Below are 19562 nucleotides of genomic sequence, written 5' to 3' on the forward strand. Positions count from 1 at the left end.
ACAAACAAACATACAATTGTTTTCCAACTTCCTTTGGAGTGAGGAAATAATAAACAAATTATATTTCATACAGACATAGGTAAAAGGCAACTCATATTTTTGGTTTTTGTAAACAATATTATTGTTGTGAATTCTTTATTTCGTGTTTACCCCTTTTAAGCTTATTTGCAGCAACTTAATTTGTGATTTTTTAATGTACTCTATGTAATAAGACAAGGTAAGAATCAAGTTTTAAATTTGCATTATTTTTTTTCTCACAGAAGTCATGAAGACAAAATTGCTTTCAAAATCAGTTGGTTTACAGTATAATTATCATTTTAAAAAATGTTTTTTATTGTAAATATCACATGCAAAAAGAAATGAATGAAATTTCTATTTGGCAAGCTTTTGTTGACTGTTGGATCTCAATTCTTCATGTATGATTTTGTGTTGTTTTTCTCAAAATTTGTTTTTTCCTTTACTTTTCAGTACCTGTATTATTGGTTGAAATGCTTGCAAGGTCTCAATATTTTACCTTAAGGTCATGAAACATCAGTATCTGTTCCAAGTATGAACTTGATATAGACTAACTTACCATCATTCTCTGATAACAATCTCATGAAAGCTCCCTGTATTTGACTAAGTTTACTCTGTACAGCTGGATCAGGTCCACATGTCTTTGTTAGAGCTAACAACCAGATACATGCTGCCTGCAAATACAAGTTACAACACAAATAAACATTGGTAATTCATGATCATAACCTTTGATTTTTTCTACAGTTTGCTTCGTGAACTTGGGCTTAATGGTTTTTTTTAAATGTCCCATTGTACATGTATGCATGATGATATTTTATAAACAAAAATTGGATTACTGATGTCAAACAATTCATTCAGTAGACTAAATACCTGTCCACTTCAGTGTGGAATTTGAGTTTATTACCTGTCTAAGATGTGGATTACTGCTTATCAAGGATGTGTTCAGTAAATTCTCTAAATACCTGTCCACTTCAGTGTGGAGTTTTAGTTTATTACCTCTCTAAGATGTGGATTACTGCTAATCAAGGATTTGTTCAGTAGACTTAATACCTGTCCACTTCAGTGTGGAGTTTTAGTTTATTACCTCTCTAAGATGTGGATTACTGCTAATCAAGGATTTGTTCAGTAGACTTAATACCTGTCCACTTCAGTGTGGAGTTTTAGTTTATTACCTGTCTAAGATGTGGATTACTGCTAATCAAGGATTTGTTCAGTAGACTTAATACCTGTCCACTTCAGTGTGGAGTTTTAGTTTATTACCTGTCTAAGATGTGGATTACTGCTAATCAAGGATTTGTTCAGTAGACTTAATACCTGTCCACTTCAGTGTGGAGTTTTAGTTTATTACCTGTCTAAGATGTGGATTACTGCTTATCAAGGATGTGTTCAGTAGACTTAATACCTGTCCACTTCAGTGTGTAGTTTTAGTTTATTACCTGTCTGAGATGTGGATTACTGCTAATCAAGGATTTGTTCAGTAGACTAAATACCTGTCCACTTCAGTGTGTAGTTTTAGTTTATTACCTGTCTGAGATGTGGATTACTGCTAATCAAGGATTTGTTCAGTAGACTTAATACCTGTCCACTTCAGTGTGGAGTTTTAGTTTATTACCTGTCTAAGATGTGGATTACTGCTAACCAAGGATGTGTTCAGTAGACTTAATACCTGTCCACTTCAGTGTGGAGTTTTAGTTTATTACCTGTCTAAGATGTGGATTACTGCTAACCAAGGATGTGTTCAGTAGACTTAATACCTGTCCACTTCAGTGTGGAGTTTTAGTTTATTACCTGTCTAAGATGTGGATTACTGCTAATCAAGGATTTGTTCAGTAAATTCTCTAAATACCTGTCCACTTCAGTGTGGAGTTTTAGTTTATTACCTGTCTAAGATATGGATTACTGCTAATCAAGGATTTGTTCAGTAAATTCTCTAAATACCTGTCCACTTCAGTGTGGAGTTTTAGTTTATTACCTGTCTGAGATGTGGATTACTGCTAACCAAGGATGTGTTCAGTAGACTTAATACCTGTCCACTTCAGTGTGGAGTTTTAGTTTATTACCTGTCTAAGATGTGGATTACTGCTAATCAAGGATTTGTTCAGTAAATTCTCTAAATACCTGTCCACTTCAGTGTGGAGTTTTAGTTTATTACCTGTCTGAGATGTGGATTACTGCTAACCAAGGATGTGTTCAGTAAATTCTCTAAATACCTGTCCACTTCAGTGTGGAGTTTTAGTTTATTACCTGTCTAACAGTGTTCTCCTTTTTTCACTAAGGTAAGGTGGGTGTTTTGAAAAAAAACACTTGCAACCGGTTGATTTTTTTAACGTTTTCAGCGGGGTTTATTTTTTTCAGTTTTACTGTGGGTTGGGGTCACAAATGGAAGGATAAGTATTGTATTCACATTTAATGGAATTGAACCATTCTTCTGCTATCACTACCAGCCTTTCATTAAATGATTTGACAAATTAGTTTTGTGCATATCTGATAGCAGTTCATAATTGCTGTTGCAGGACTCCCTCTTCCTACGAAGTCTGCTAATGCATGGCCTATCGAACAAAGTGTCTGTTCTGTTCCTTGCTTTAGTGCTGTATTGTTGGCACACAGAACAGTAATATCCTTCTGTGACGATTATCCATTAAAAGTACTGTTCATATTTATCACCCCCTCAAATGAGGGGGTAACCTCTCAATGTAATGACTATCCCTTTTATGAGGGGTGCATTTAAAAAGAAACAGATGAGGGGAAACCTTTTAATGAAATGACTATCCCTTTTATGAGGGGTACATTTAAAGAGAAACAAATTAGCACATATTTGTTTTTGGCCTTTTTATCATTATGGACACTCTTGTAGAAAAGTTGTACCAAATAAAACGATTTAAGGTAATAAATCTAAGTTTTTCTTTTCTTCAACAGTAATATGACCCCTTGCCTGATGGACAGTCCCTCATTTGAGGGATATCCCTCATTTTGGGATTGTTCTCAACCTGTTTATCTTCGCGATCACCTGTGTGCCGTTTCTGTTGTTTTGATACTTTATTTTCAATTTCAACAATTTCAATTCAACTATCCGTTTAAGTTGACTTATATGGCTTAGAATTTTCCTTATCACCATCGTCATTTGCCTTTCCATTCACCCGATTAATATAAGAAAACATTGAAATTTGACAATCCGCCATTTTTTTTAATGAAAACAAACTGCGAGGCGCGATAAGTATTTAAACTTTTACGGTGCGGAACCGAAAAAAATCCGGAATTTTGAAAAAAAGCCGACCACCTCCTAAAAGGGAAAGGTGGTCGGCTTTGAAAAGAAGGTGGTCGGCAAACCCGGCTTAAATGCCGAATGGAAAACACTGTGTCTAAGATGTGGATTACTGTTAATCAAGGATTTGTTCAGTAAATTCTCTAAATACCTGTCCACTTCAGTGTGGAGTTTTAGTTTATTACCTGTCTAAGATATGGATTACTGCTAATCAAGGATTTGTTCAGTAAATTCTCTAAATACCTGTCCACTTCAGTGTGGAGTTTTAGTTTATTACCTGTCTAAGATGTGGATTACTGCTAACCAGGGATTTTTTCAGTAGACTAAATACCTGTCCACTTCAGTGTGTAGTTTTAGTTTATTACCTGTCTGAGATGTGGATTACTGCTAACCAAGGATTTGTTCAGTAAATTCTCTAAATACCTGTCCACTTCAGTGTGTAGTTTTAGTTTATTACCTGTCTGAGATGTGGATTACTGCTAACTAAGGATTTGTTCAGTAGACTTAATACCTGTCCACTTCAGTGTGTAGTTTTAGTTTATTACCTGTCTGAGATGTGGATTACTGCTAACTAAGGATTTGTTCAGTAGACTAAATACCTGTCCACTTCAGTGTGTAGTTTTAGTTTATTACCTGTCTGAGATGTGGATTACTGCTAACCAAGGATTTGTTCAGTAAATTCTCTAAATACCTGTCCACTTCAGTGTGTAGTTTTAGTTTATTACCTGTCTGAGATGTGGATTACTGCTAACCAAGGATTTGTTCAGTAAATTCTCTAAATACCTGTCCACTTCAGTGTGTAGTTTTAGTTTATTACCTGTCTGAGATGTGGATTACTGCTAACTAAGGATTTGTTCAGTAGACTAAATACCTGTCCACTTCAGTGTGGAGTTTTAGTTTATTACCTGTCTGAGATGTGGATTACTGCTAACCAAAGATTTGTTCAGTAAATTCTCTAAATACCATTCCACTTTTGTTTCCTTCACAGAGACTCGTTTCTTTAAAATAAAGTAGACTAACATTATTTTAACTCTATAACAATAGCAGTTTCTTTATTCCGTTTCATTTAACTCTTGACCTATAATACAATGTTTTGATAAAATGTGAACAGAAGATTCATAACTAGCAGTTAAAAAAAAAAATGATACAACTGAGTTAATTCTAACTGCAAATATAGTCAGGAAAACTTATCAGGCTGGAGGGATAAAGTCCAAATGTTGTCAATACCAATGCCTAAGTAAGTTTAATGAAATAATAAATAAAACATAGTGACATTAAAGACTATAAAATTAGTGTCACTTGATTGCTGTCTCATTGATATTTTACTCCATGTTTCACATAGTAAATTTAGTATAATATTTACCCTGTAATCCTCCTCTGATTCAGTCCATAAATCTCTCGCTGCTGATGATTGTCTCCCCTGGGCGGCACAAACTAAAGCCTCCCCTGTAGTCATATGTAACTCAAACTGTTTAGGCTGAAATGTAATAAAACATACAAATTATTCAAGGTACATATATACCAAGACAATGAATTATCTCCCTTGGCACAAACACTAAATCCACCCCTGCAAGTCTTCTGTAACTCAAACTGTTTAGGCTGAAATATAATACGGGGATGAAGTCCCCTATTACAGTAGAAAATTCAATAAAAAAAAAAAAAATCAGAAAAATTTCCCGAATTTTTTTTATTGAACAAATGAACTCAAAACCGTTTAAAAAAATGTCAGATCGCGTTTTTGAATTTCCAGATCTGCGCAGAAATCTACTTCTGTTTGCGGTCTTGTTTGCATGAGACTTTGAATAAAATGTATATTTATCAGACAAGAAAGGGCCTCAATAAAAATTCATTTTTAAAAATTGTTTGTTATAAAAAAAGATGTTACCTAATGACTGCATTTCTTTGTTTACATTGAATATGACGTCATAACGTCACAAATAAATTCCTAACAACAGAACCAAAATCTGAAACGTTATGGTATTTCTGTTTCTCTTTTTAACATGTTTGATTTAAAAAAAACTTCATCCCCATTTCACAGGTAATGCCTGCCTCATATTAAAAATACAAATTAGTTAAGATACTGATATACTCATTAAATTGTAGTCATATGAAACGCCAACTGATTATTTTTAATTCAACCTTAAAATGGACATTTAGAAATTAATAATAAATAAAACAAATTACCTGAACAGAATCCATGATCTCTTCCATAACTTTCTGTAGATGTGGGAAGTTTTCTTCTCCTACACACAGATAACCCAGACACATCACACATTTCTCTTTTATCTTAAAGAAAAAAATTAGCAAATTAGATTTCCACTTAAATACATACAATGGAAAGACAACACACACTTTCATCTTTATAAATCAAAACTCCAAGGATTTAAATAGTAATATATAAAAACTTTCAGAAGGACCATCATATTATCCAAGCACATTTTTACTCCAAGACTAGAAGCAGAAATGCATTAAAACATACCTTCTAAATTCTGAATACTCTGCTATGAATTTTAATGAATAGTTCATTTGGTTTATTTCACAAAGACTACAAGTTAAATTGTTTGTTTTATATGCATTAAGGCTACATGGCTAAAATGCTATGGCTTATTGTTCATTAAAGCTCTGTAGTTAATAAATCTTCTGTGTTATGTTATGCATCATATTTCAATGATGTTATTTTTTAATCTTTCTAAAATTTCCTATATCTAACATAAACTAACCTTATTTGGTTCCGAGCCTGATTTTAGTATCTTCAGTAAAGATGTTACAATAGACAATTTTGTTATCTCCCCTTCCCCATCATCTCCCCCACCAGGTGGCAGCAGTAATTGAGCATTTCTACCAATTTCTCCTAATGACAGACAAGCTGACATTTTCAATGACACATTACTTTCAGTTGGTAGAAGTAGAATTCCAGCTGAATAATAAGAATACAAAGAACAATGAAAGTCTTGTTATTCTATATTATTATATAAGTACAAGAAAGGTTTTAAGATTATGCTTATTGACAAGTAAAACTTGATTCTGTTTATTTCAGATGGTCTTTTTGCTATACTGTGGATTCATTATTATTCGTTGCAGTGTCTTCCCTAGAAAATTCTTGATGCATGGTGGGTCTCAGAAGAATTTGCAACGCGGAGCGCGGCATTGTTTTGTAGAATTATTTTTATTACACTAGTGAAATGAATTGTGCATGTCAGTTTAAAAACTTCACATAAATCTGTAGTGCAGTCAGGAACAATACTTAACATTTTCTACCAAGGCCAGCCTGCACCCAAAAGTTTTTTACAAGGACCCTGTAGATTTTTTAAGGCTCTACCAGGTACATACATATTAATAGTATGGAATGTTCTTATATAAAAGCCAAAAATATGTTTGAAATACCTTATACATGTAGCTTGTTTCTGATTATGATGGAAAAAATAAAGGAATTAAATAAACATGAGTTTTCAGAATTTAAATCCATTTAACCATGTTTTTTCAGACTGGTGAACTTTATATATATATTTGTAATATTATTGAAAAAAAAAAAAAAAAAAGACAGCCCCCCTTTCCATACCCCTAGATGTAAATTATTTAAAAAAAAGTATTATCAGTTTCACCCCAAGAAATTAATAATTTTTCATGAATAAATCTTTAGCAGTTAATCAAAATGATTTTCAAATGAAATTCCTACTGTCTATAAATAACAATGAACAGGGTTTCCCCTGGGTCAATAATTTTTTTCGCCACCTCTTTCGCCAAAACAATATATTTTTCGCCACTTTATTATTTTTTTTCGCCAAGTAACACAAATTTGTATTTCTTTTAAAATTTTCCTTTTTTTTCCTGCCCCGCTTCTAAATAATAAGTGGTTTTTACAACAAAACGAAGCATCTAATTCTTATCACTTGGAATTGATCCCTGTTGTAAGGTGTAGTCATTACATTGAAGGGTTACCCTCATGCCAACCTTTTGAATAGAGTTCTCATAACGATAGTTTTCTTTTCTAGACCATCTTAAATAAGTAAAACTATATGCTCGAAAAAGTTTTCAAAAGTTATCTTGAAACACGTGTGTCACTGAAACGACTTTGCAGTACCCACTCAAATCAATGATCTATATGAAAGTTAAATGATAAAGTTTTAAATCAGAGACCTTTCTTTCTTTTGAACATTTTTCCTCATAACAACAATGTCCTTTTCTGGACTATCATAAAAAGAAGGAGAGGAAGCGTCAAAAAATTGCTTCAAACACGTGCGTCGAACAGTGGTTAATAAATCCCTTTTGTGACATGTGACAGAAGCCAATTAACTATATCATTTTGCCATGTCATACGAACAACACTTTTATTAATTAGTCCTTTGATGTCGATAGCTATGAATGCAACCAGCTGATTATTGATTTTCTGCCAAAATCTTAACGAGTTCAAGGTGAATTCCGAGTATTGTCTGATCGTTGGAAGTCAGAGAAACCCGAAAAAAGTAAATAAACAAGATGGCTGAAAATAAATCGTTATATATATTTCTTTCGCCAAATTCTTTCGCCAATGACGAATTTTAATCGCCACAATTATTATTTTTTTGCAATTTGCGAAAATGGCGACCGCCAGCGGAAACCCTGACAATGAAATGTAACTGTTTCCTGTTAAGAAGGGGTTTCACGAATTTTCCTGCCAAAAAGCACATGGCTTTCAACAATTGTAAACAAAGCATTCGATTTGTGATCATGGATTACAGCTTTAATTAATTTGATTTGGATATAGATATTCAACTAAAGGTAGAGTCAAGCAATGTTTTTACTTTCTTCTGGATTAAAACTAGTTTGAGAGATCAGTTTGAAAAATAAAATAATTTTTGACATCAAAACAAAAACGATCTGAATTGTTCAGTGACCCATTAACTTTTTGAACTCTGCTACGAAGGTCAAAGTTACATCATGTTTCAATGTGTATTCTCTGTTCCAACTAATCAACTGCGTTTGATATAATTATTTCGATGTCAGACTTATGATTTCAAAACGTAAAATTTATACTGCAAAAAGTTTAGTTTTTATTTTTCCATGGAAGGATATTTGGAAGCTGATAATATTTATCATTAAATCAATTTTCAAGAACTCTTTCAGATTTCTATTATGCAATCAAAGTCTTGAATGTTGTTATATCTAATCAACGTGGTTGTAAAATCAGAGCGTTGCATCTAATTATGATCAATTATCAGTCGGGTGATTTTGAAACACCTGTAGAGTTTTGTCAACTGTCACTGTATATTACAAGATAATACAAATTTCACACATAGCGGGATGCATAGCGGGTATGATAAATGCATGGCGGCCGAAATTCTATGCCTAGCGGTACCGCAATGCATGAATAGCCTAGGGAAAACACTGCGTTGGATACAAATTTTCGTGGGTTTCGTGGGTACAGATGAACCACAAATTCAAATGTTCAACGAAAATATATTTTCAATAGGCATTGTGTACAGATATTGGCAAAACCACAAAATCAAATATCCACAAAAATGCCAGTTTACGGCATTCCAAGAAAATTGATACCCACGAAAATAAATGAATCCACAGTATTTTAAACACTAATAAATATTTTTTCCCTGATATTAACTGCAGTCAATTTACTTGGTTGTTCAGGTAACAGACTAAGTGTCTTCTTTTTTACAAATATGAGCCATCTATCAAGGGTTAATTAATGGCTCAGATATATTTGTCAATTTTATTTATGTCAGACCCTCACAGAACATATAAATGCACATGATGTAAGAAGCATCTAACTCTATACATGAACTTCATGACAACAAGTGAAACTGCAAGCTACTGCTCACTGATGATACCCCCGCCACAAGTGGATAATATCAATAGTGTAAAAATATGCAAGTGTTCGGTAAACAGGAAGTTGTCGAGTGATGAATCTGAAAACGCATCACACGGTATTGCTGACTTATATAAATCCTGAAACCATATTTCAGAAATCCTTGTATTGTAGTTCCTGAGAAAAATGTGACGAAAATTTTCAACTTGGCTATCATGTGTAAAATCATACAAGTGTTCCGTAAACAGGAAGTTGTCAAGTGATGAATCTGAAAACGCATCACACGGTATGGCTGACATATATAAATGTTGATACCAAATTACAGAAAGGGTGGATGTGTAGTTCCTGAGAAAAATGTGACGAAAGTTTTGTGGGACGGACGGACTGACTGACGGACTGACGGACAGACAGAGGTAAAACAGTATACCCCCCTTTTTTAAAGCGGGGGTATAACTTTTAAAGCAGGGGTATAAAAAGTAAATAACATGCTTTTGTAAAAGATACACTTTCACAAACATGTGCAAGTAACAAAATATACATAAAAGTCTTACACATATATACATTTTTTACCAAAGTATTGTCTTATTTTCTTATATTGCATTGCATATTTGAATATTTTTAGGTTCAATGTATATCTGAATATTTTCAGGTCTGAATACACCTTATCGCTATTTGTCCGCCATTACTGGATATCACACAGGTTCCCGTAAAATTATGACGTCATAAAACAAAATAGCTGACGCCACAATGAAAAAGTGATTGTTGTATGCATCAAAAGTTCAAGCGGCAGGGTCAGCCGGGAATAGCGATAAGGTGTATGGACAGTAAATTGTGTATCTAAACATTTTCAGATCTGCACTAATTTACCTACCAAGTTTCTGTAGACAAGTTGTGATGATAGACTTGATCTCCTCTTCTACTTTAGAAGTACCATCTACTTCCATGGTACAGGACTGACTTCTATCATTTAAGTATTGGCCAATAAGATATCCTAATCCAATTACGGATCCCATTTGTACCTCAAAACCCTATAACACAAATATTTATAAGAAAACGGGTATTATATAAAAACACTATAGATGAAGTTAATTATAAATCAAGTCTCATACATAATATTATCTAATTAACTGTTGACAGAGAAGGATCTAGCCTGTCAGAAAAAAAATCTGATGGACAGCAACATTACTTATTAATTCAGTGTCTGGGCCATGAATTAGGGGACAGGGCTTTGGAGGTGAAAAAACTGAGATGTACTGTTAGCAATGCAACTTTGTACAAAACATCATTGATCCGTCACAAGTTGTTCCTATCAAACTAACTTCAGAAGAAAACAAAATATTGAAAATTGTTATTAATTAAAAGTCTCTGGCACATAACCTAGGGGGCAGGGTCTCAAAATAGTTGTTAGAAAATATCATTGATCTATAACAAGTAATTCCTATCAAACTAACTTCAGCAATAAACTTAACAATTTTGAACATCGTTTGAGAAGCAACACCTATGTCTCGCCTTTTATAAGTTTCATCGCAGAAGAGACAAAAAACATTATTCACATTATATTATTTATCTGGAATTTATGACATTTTATTCAATATAACCATTCCATGATCCTGTAAGGGCTATTCCATTTAAACATAGATCAACCCCCAGGAAGGCATTTTGAAACCACTTCTAGTGGTGGGTGCCCTTTTCAAAGTTTTGATGAGGACAATCCTTCAAAATTTGTAAAAATGCTTCTCTGGGTGGCTGCCCTATTGTCATAGTGCCTTCCTGGGGGTTGATGTATGTTTAAATGGAATAGCCCTAAATGTTTACCAGTATTTACCTTATGGTTTAAGTTCTTCATTAATTCCTCCATGCTATCCTTTATAATATCTTTAGATTGTTGACATATTACTACAGCATACATCTGACTTCCAAACTCTTTTAAATCATCTTTACTACTGAACATATAATTCTGGAATTAAAAACATTTCATTTAATATTAGGAATTTCCTTCAGTATTAGTAAATACAAACAAAATCATTATTTCAAATTGGAGTTATTTCCCTTCTTCATCATTGTACATTAATGTTGAACTTTTTTTTATAATAGACTCATATGCCATCCATTATTTATGAAATTTTGGTAACAAATGTTTTCTTGACAAGTATGGTAATATATTCTAATAAACGTTAAAGAGACAATAACCCAACCAAAGAGCAGAAAACAGTTGAAGGCCAACAATGGGTCTTCAACACAAAAGGAAAATCCTATAATCAGAGGCGAGTTTCAGCTGGCTCCTCAAACAAATGTGTACTAGTTCAGTGAAAATTGACGTAATACTAAACTCCAAAACATAAAAATGAACTAAAATTTAAAATCATCCAATACTAACAAAGGCTAGAGGCTAAATACACATCATATTGTAATTTAAATATATCATTCATAAATTGCTACAATAAACTGAATACGATCTAAATAAATGGACACATATGATGTCTCTGCTTGCATATCATATATAGTTATAATGGAACATAACTGAAGAACAGTAAAAGTGAAACTACTCAAATTTTTACTTGATCAGAGTGTTGCGGTAATAAGTATTGTGTAATAGTTTCATTACATTTCTTTAGGCTAACTTAAGTTTAAGAAGAGAAACAAAACGTTCAGCAATTTATTCATTTATAAAGGGGCATAACTCTAGAAATGTTAAAGCTACACCACCAAAATTAAAACTTGATCTGTATTTTTTGGTTATAAGCATTGTGTATAAGTTTCATAACATTTGGTTTAGGCAAACTAAATTTAGAGAACAGAAACCAACTATTGAATGTACAGAAGTACCTACAGATGTACAGACAGACAGACAGATGGACAAGGGTAAAACTTTATGCCTCCTCTGCTACGGTGGGGGTATTAAAATGTTTACTTACCTTCATCCAGTCAGTTTGTGAGATAATCTGACTGGCCATCTCTGGTGCTATGGCAACCAGTTCTACTAAACAGTACATAGCTGATGAACCTACAATATCCAATATATCCAATCAGTAGAGAAAACAAATGTGAACTCATTAAAATATAAACAAGATAACTTTGAGTATTTAAGTTTGAACTCTATTTCCCTTCTTATATCTGTATATGGCGTCGTCCCTACCATTTATATGAGTATATAATGGTTTACTTTTATAAATTGTTATTTGGATGGAGAGTTGTCTCATTGGTACTCATAAATCCTACTTCCTATATCTATATGAGATATATAATTGACTTGTATAGTTCCCATAACATTTTAAGTCTGAAGTCCAATGGTTTCAATGTTAAATGACACTGGCTTGGTTATCAAGTTTGGTCTTCAGCATTATTTTTCAAACATATAATTCCCCCCCTTGATCATAACTGAATACTTGCCTCATTGACAATCATACTACATTTTCTTAAATTCACACAATAACAAAGACGTATTAATTTGTTAAGACAAAACTTGCTATCATATCTTTATCATGCTACAATTTTTATTTCTACTTAGCGGAATTTTTCTGAACTGACAATATAACTAAACAAATTTAAAGTATACTGGCAGCAGTCATTAAGAGGATGCAACCAGAATAACAAAATAAATATGTACAACTAATTATGATTGTCGTATCCATTATTTCATAACAGAAGATTTTCTGAAATATGAAAAAAATCCATTTTAAGAATATTTATATAGCCTTATAGATATTTTAAAATGGACTTTTCAATATTTCAGCTATCCAGTTATTAAATTGTTTTATTATTCTTCTTACCACTGACAGCTGACAATAAAGTCTTGATAAAGTCAAAATAAGTCTGGATAGAGTTATCTCCCTGTAAGTTATCCCTGATATACTTTGCAATGTCAGGGGCTTGTGTCTGCATAGTAGCTAAAGATTCCATGTCAGGTATCTGGCCTGAGTCCTGCGATAGGCACATGTGTAGGTATAATATCATCTACAAGTAAAGACACATGTGTAGGTATAATATCATCTACAAGTAAAGACACATGTGTAGGTATAATATCATCTACAAATAAAGACACATGTGTAGGTGTAATATCATCTACAAGTAAAGACACATGTGTAGGTATAATATCATCTACAAGTAAAGACATATGTGTAGGTATAATATCATCTACAAGTAAAGACACATGTGTAGGTATAATATCATCTACAAATAAAGACACATGTGTAGGTATAATATCATCTACAAATAAAGACACATGTGTAGGTATAATATCATCTACAAGTAAAGACACATGTTTAGGTATAATATCATCTACAAGTAAAGACACATGTGAAGGTATAATATCATCTACAAGTAAAGACACATGTGAAGGTATAATATCATCTACAAGTAAAGACACATGTGAAGGTATAATATCATCTACAAGTAAAGACACATGTGTAGGTATAATATCATCTACAATTTAATTGTTAAATAATCAATGTTATCAATATGTAATCACTTGTATGAAATTGAACAAAATAATTGTACTGCTCAAATTATTGGGCGCAATAATTGACAATAAAAAACTTTGTATTGTATTTGTATCTTCAAGTAAAGACACATGTGTAGGTATGATATGACTTCGAGTATTTCTAGATATTTTTGTCAAAACAGTTGCAAATCAGTTGTGATACATGGAATCTATTATTGATTTGCTGGGTTACTGATTTTCATTGAATATTTTCAAATTTAATATCTTGCTTAATTTACTGCATATCTCTCTGTTTTATCTTCTTCTATGATTTGGTTTTTTTTCTTTCCTTTTTTGAATTACAAATTTTATTGAACAGACATAATTGATTGAGGTTGTGCATACTAACTCTACACTATCTCTTCATCAACTCACCTCTTCATAAGTAGCAGGAATAAATGGTAAAGTATAATTCCCAATCACATATTTATTTTGTGTCTTTACTCTTAAACTTCCCTGAAATTATAAGATAAATCTGAACACCAGTATTCTTGGTATGCCTCTGATTCCAACTTTCTTAGGTTGATGGTATATTTCGTACAAGTAGATATAAAAAAAATATCTTATATAATTCTAAAAAGGATTAAAATTGAATTGTTTGTAGTTTGTACAAGTTGATAAAAATATAATATCTTATCTAATTCTACATTGTTCTAAACAGGATTAAAAAGTCTGTCTGGAAAACAGCTGATTATTGACAGAAAATAACTCTGATGCAATAATGTATCTTAACGTTTTGAAAATAACATTTATTATAACCCATTCAATGAATTAGAGGAATCTGGTGATCATGTTTTGTTTACAAGTTTTTTCTTCTGTCTTGCCCTTTTTTCTACAACTTTAGTACCTGTATTATCTCTGGGCTTTCTTTTAACATACATAGCCATAACAATACCAATACCAACAGAGGTAGTGTAAGAGTCAGGATGAACTTATTATGTGGACAGTTGTCCAATTGGCTAGTATACCACATCTTCTTTTTTATATATAATTAGCCTTTCTTATAATTTTCAAATTACCTTTTCAGAAATATATTTCATCATGTTTGTAAACTTTGGTAGTTTAGGTGGTGGTAATTTTGTAGAGTTTTTCTCTATTTCTTTCTCTTTAGTCTGAGCTATATGGAGAGCTTTCATAGCCTCTACCCTAACATCTTCCTTGGTATCACCGCAGGCTAACAACAATATGTACCGTGAAGGGATGTGGTCGGAGGGAAACACTGTTCTGGCATACTGTACAGACATTAGTCTAGACTGGGGTTGGTCCTGGAAAATAGCAAAATATTTATCAATGCTTTTTCAGATTACTTTTTTATGGCATATAGTGTTTCAGGGTTAGAAAATAGAAAAGCATTCAGTTTTCTTAAATTAAGCTCTATATTATAAATATTCAATTTAGTGTAGAAGAATAAATTTAAAATAATTTGAACTTGTAAAAATCATGTGCATTCAAAGGAATCAAAGACTTCTACAGTTATATTTAAAAGTATCCACAGACTTTAAGTAAGTGAACTATTGTAAACATATTTATTTGTCATTGGAATATGATTATTTGAATTTATATTTTCAAAGTTCTGTGTTGTACACTAATAACATCTACTTCTTACACCACAAAAACAAAACACAGAAATGGGTTAACACATCAGTTTCCTCCATACTCACAATACTATTAAAACAAGAATAGGTGTCTAAATAAAGGCTGTACATTGACCTATAATGGTTTAACTTTTTTTTAAATTGTTATTTGGATGGAGAGTTGTCTCATTGGCACTCACACCACATCTTCCTATATCTACTTGATTGCATTATCCCGTCTCCAGTGAATTCATAAATGGCTACCAGATTAAATCTTTCAATTTATTCAATAAACAAATATAGGCAAATTTTTGTATTAGAGTATATTCTTATATTTTCAGTTGTACTGATTTATAATCTCATATTAGAAAAAAGTTCATTTATTAGTTGAAGTTGGCTTTGAATTAGTGTTTGCTGATAGTCATTAGCCAAATTTTAGGTGTACTGTGGTTTGTCTTTATATCTCAGTACTGATCTGACAAACCTTGACATCCCCATTTGTTTGTAAGACTACCTGTTCAATATTTTGCATGATAAGTGCTTCCATCAGACTCTGACAAGAAGGATCAATGTCTTTAAAGGCATCAGCCATCAACGATAAGGATTCTTGTACACCAAGTCTTGTTTCTGGGTCTTCCTACAAAAATAAATGTCAATTTATAATCATTGTCTAATATCATCTGACAGTAAGGATAACACAATCTGCACACCAAGTCCTTTTTGTGACTTTCCATAAAAATTTGGCGATACTTAATATCACTAATTTAAAATATTCCTTGATACCAACCATTAAAAGTACTTTGACAGTTAACATTGTTATTCTTGAATCAAAAAGAAATGTATGACTTACTTTACTCATAGCATCAAAGAATTTCTGTACTAAAGCCACATCTTTCTTCACCAGCTGAGGAGCTCTCCGTACTATTTTACCCACTGCTACATAAGCCAAGTTCCTTAATTTGGCTTCCTGCAATTGCAAATAGAGCAAATTATTTGTTAAATGTTTTAGCTCTATTTTTGTCACTGGAACATAAGCAACCAACAATCAATTAATCAATATAAGATAAAATGTTCTTGGTCATAACCAACAGATGATAATAAGCCAAGCATTTCATAAAAAAGACTTATTTCGTAAATTAATTGAAAGTAAACTGGGTTGCTCATAACTTGGGATCACTTTAAGTTGTAAGTGTTTTTTATAAAAAGCCGTCCATTTTGTTAAGCTTCTATAATACTGAGAGTTTATTTATTTTTGTGGGTACCAGTTTTCATGCATTAGGTAGAAAATTGTAAACCAAATTCATTTATTATCCAACTCTACCAAATTCTACATCCTTGAATGATAATGAAAGGATTCAACAGTCTTTTATCAATATATAGATATTGTATTGCAAGATAAATTTAAAAATACTTATAATTCTACTCATTTCTTGAAATTTTAAAACAGCACTTCACAACAAATCAAAATGAGTAGTTTTGAATACTAGATAAAAGATTTATTTGGATCACAGTAAAAGAACTGACAGGACAAAAATTTCATACTTATTCTGAATCTTCTTTTTAGACCACTTTTGAATTATTTAGCTCCCTTTGTATTTTTGTAACTGTTCAATAACAATAGATTGGAGCTTTGTGTCAAGCAGTAATGTGTTTATTGATGATAATGTGCTCATCTCCTACCAATATTTACTCATCTAGCTGTACTTCATGTCAAGCAGCAATGTGTTTATTGATGATAATGTGCTCATCTCCTACCAATATTTACATATCCATGTAATAAAAAGTAAAATCACAAAAATACTGAACTTAGAGGAAACCAATTCGGAAAGTCCATAATCACATGGCAAAATCAAATAACAAAACGCATCAAAAACGAATGGACAAGAACTGTCATATTCCAGACTTGGTACAGACATTTTCAAATGTAGAAAATGGTGGATTAAACCTGGTTTAAGAGTGCTAAACCTCTCACTTTGATGACAGTCTCATCAAATTCCGTTATATTTATATAATAAGTGAGTCAATTACAAGACATACCATATAGCAGGTTATTTTTGCCGTTGTAAAACTTGGCGATTTTCATTGAATAAGGTATACTAAATATTTTATCGGTTATTATTTTGGTGGATTTAAAACTTTTATCAATCCCTTTGCATAGACCGTTTTAAATTAGGGGAATTTAATTTGGGCGATTTTTTTCTATCCGCGAAAATAAGCGAAATCATGCACCCTGCTAAAATAACCTGCTTTACGGTAGTAAGGTAATTCCAAGAGTTTTGGATGAAGTGTTAATTTTATAAGAACTTACATCCATGGCCTCACCAATCAGTTTAACCATACCAGATAATAGCACAGGTGCCACAGGGGTAAACTTGTTGTCAGCACAACTGAAAAATAAATATAATGTACAATTCTGACATGTTTTGCCACAATGACAACAATTCGGTGTAATCTCAATTTTCAGCACAACTGAAAAAAAATCTAAAGTATTTATTTACCTGACCCTTCCATCAATTTTTAATGAAACTTTCTTATGATATTAACTTATTATAAAATGTCAATAAATAAATAATTACCGTCATGAATAATAAAAGAGAATGCCTTTGAAAGAAACACATTTATAACTACATGTTCTGAACACTTTGTTCAACTAGTATTAAGTTGCTATAGTGCTGGTAGTACTTTTTAAAATAACTAACATGATCATATGACTGGCGCAACCTGTGGAGCAGGACCTGCTCACCCTTTCAGAGCACCTCAGATCTACTCTCGTTTTTGTTTTTTTTGTTTGGTTTGTGTTACTCAGTCTTCAATATTGCTTTTTGTCTACTATTTTGGTCATTTTTAGTTTTTTGGCATGTTGTTTTCAGTTTTGTTTTCATCTTATGATTTTGAATACTCCTTTGGTATCTTTCCCTTCCAGTTAATGCATTCTGATTTCCATTCTGCTAACAATTCACATTACACTCCTAACATAATTATATACTCACTTCAAACAAACATGATGAACAAATTGTACAGCCATGTTCTTTAGCTTGGCATTAGTACTCTGGCCATACAAACAGTCAAATATAACCTTTTGAAAGATATCATAAGTCAGAAAATTTAACACAAGTAATAGGGAATGTTTATAAATTGAGAACTGCTTTCAATAAGATTAAGAAAGTAGTATTATTTTTATTTTATTAAAAATACTGTAAATCAAGGAACAAGATAAGATGTCTACCCTGCTTTACTGATCATTGATTTTATGTTGAAAGTCATACAGATAAAGATTTTACTACAAGTATCACATGAACTATTTCAAAATATCCATGACAATGAGAACAAGGTCAAATAAATCAAACCAGACAGACATGTACACCTTACAACTATTCCAAACACCAAATATAATTGACCTATTGCTACTAGTATTTGAAAAATAGACTAAAACACTACAGCTTAAAACTCATCAATGAACCAAGAAATTTGGGTCAAGGTCAGATGATATCTGCTATGCAGACATGTACCCCTTACAATCATGTCATACACCACATATAGTTCACCTACTGCATAAAATATTTGAGAAACAGACCTAGTCATATAACTTTAACCTTGATCAACCTTGATCACTGATCTATGTATTGAGGTCAAGGTCAGGTGAACCCTGTCTGACGGACATGGATACGTTACAAGGAAACCATATACCAAATATAGTTAACTCATTGTGTTGAATCTTCAATGGGGGCCTTCAGCTGTTTTCTGCACATTTGTTTGGTTGTTGTGTCATTCACACATTCCCCATTTCTATTCACAATGTTAACCTATTACTCTTAATAAGTGAGAAATTTATATATAAAAAAATAATATTTTGCGAGATTCATGTTGCTCAATCTTCAGTTTTCCATGTTGTGATTGGTGTACTCTTGTTTGACTGTTGGTCTATTTCTTTTCTAGCCATGGCTTTGTCAGTTTATTTTTGACTTATGAGTTTGACTGTCCCTTTGGTATCTTTCCCCTGATTTTACCTTGATACAGGAAATAAAGACATTAGCATCATCTCCTGCTTTTAAGAAGAGCTTAAATCACCATAACACTTACCTGGATACAGGAAGGAAATACATTTGCAGCATCTCTGGCTCTTAGGAAGAATGGGAAAATTTTCAGTCTTATTCTTGTACATACTGGTCGTCTTTTATGGTCAGGTTTTGTTACTGGCTGTAAATATAATTTAAGAGTTAGACTAGTTTGGTATCAAAATTAAATGTTAAATGGTCCCTATATTCATTGTCTGGTCATTATAACAGTCTGCAGAATGTCTCTCAGCAGAACCACATAACGACAGCTGAATCTAACCAAACATTTCTGTAAAAGTTAACAGTCGATGGACCTTAAGTGGTGGCAATAGCTCACATTGGCCAATTCTTACTTATGATCAATAATAAAAATTCT

At 32.4% G+C, this 19562-nt stretch overlaps 1 protein-coding gene across 4 annotated transcripts in view; it reads right to left on the reverse strand.

The window, feature by feature from the left end:
- Nucleotides 1-19562, reverse strand: part of LOC134698063 (proteasome adapter and scaffold protein ECM29-like) — a 73619-nt gene that overhangs the window by 25860 nt on the left and 28197 nt on the right. For 2 of the 4 annotated variants that reach the window (XM_063560363.1, XM_063560355.1), the window contains exons 9-24: nt 19212-19328; nt 18122-18207; nt 17440-17518; nt 15982-16098; nt 15646-15768; nt 14577-14822; nt 13933-14013; nt 12848-13031; nt 11993-12081; nt 10903-11034; nt 9949-10105; nt 5998-6194; nt 5462-5563; nt 4641-4754; nt 4183-4275; nt 575-689 (exon numbers count right to left, since the gene is read on the reverse strand). In XM_063560363.1, coding sequence (XP_063416433.1) covers nt 575-689; nt 4183-4275; nt 4641-4754; nt 5462-5563; nt 5998-6194; nt 9949-10105; nt 10903-11034; nt 11993-12081; nt 12848-13031; nt 13933-14013; nt 14577-14822; nt 15646-15768; nt 15982-16098; nt 17440-17518; nt 18122-18207; nt 19212-19328 — 2032 coding nt within the window. Of the gene's footprint in view, nt 1-574; nt 690-3910; nt 3969-4002; nt 4061-4182; nt 4276-4640; nt 4755-5461; nt 5564-5997; nt 6195-9948; nt 10106-10902; nt 11035-11992; nt 12082-12847; nt 13032-13932; nt 14014-14576; nt 14823-15645; nt 15769-15981; nt 16099-17439; nt 17519-18121; nt 18208-19211; nt 19329-19562 lie in introns of all 4 variants that reach the window. The other 2 variants (XM_063560376.1, XM_063560370.1) reach the window with 2 other exon arrangements.

The sequence above is a fragment of the Mytilus trossulus genome, chromosome 1 (genome assembly GCF_036588685.1).
Source record: "Mytilus trossulus isolate FHL-02 chromosome 1, PNRI_Mtr1.1.1.hap1, whole genome shotgun sequence".
Lineage (NCBI taxonomy): Eukaryota > Metazoa > Mollusca > Bivalvia > Mytilida > Mytilidae > Mytilus > Mytilus trossulus.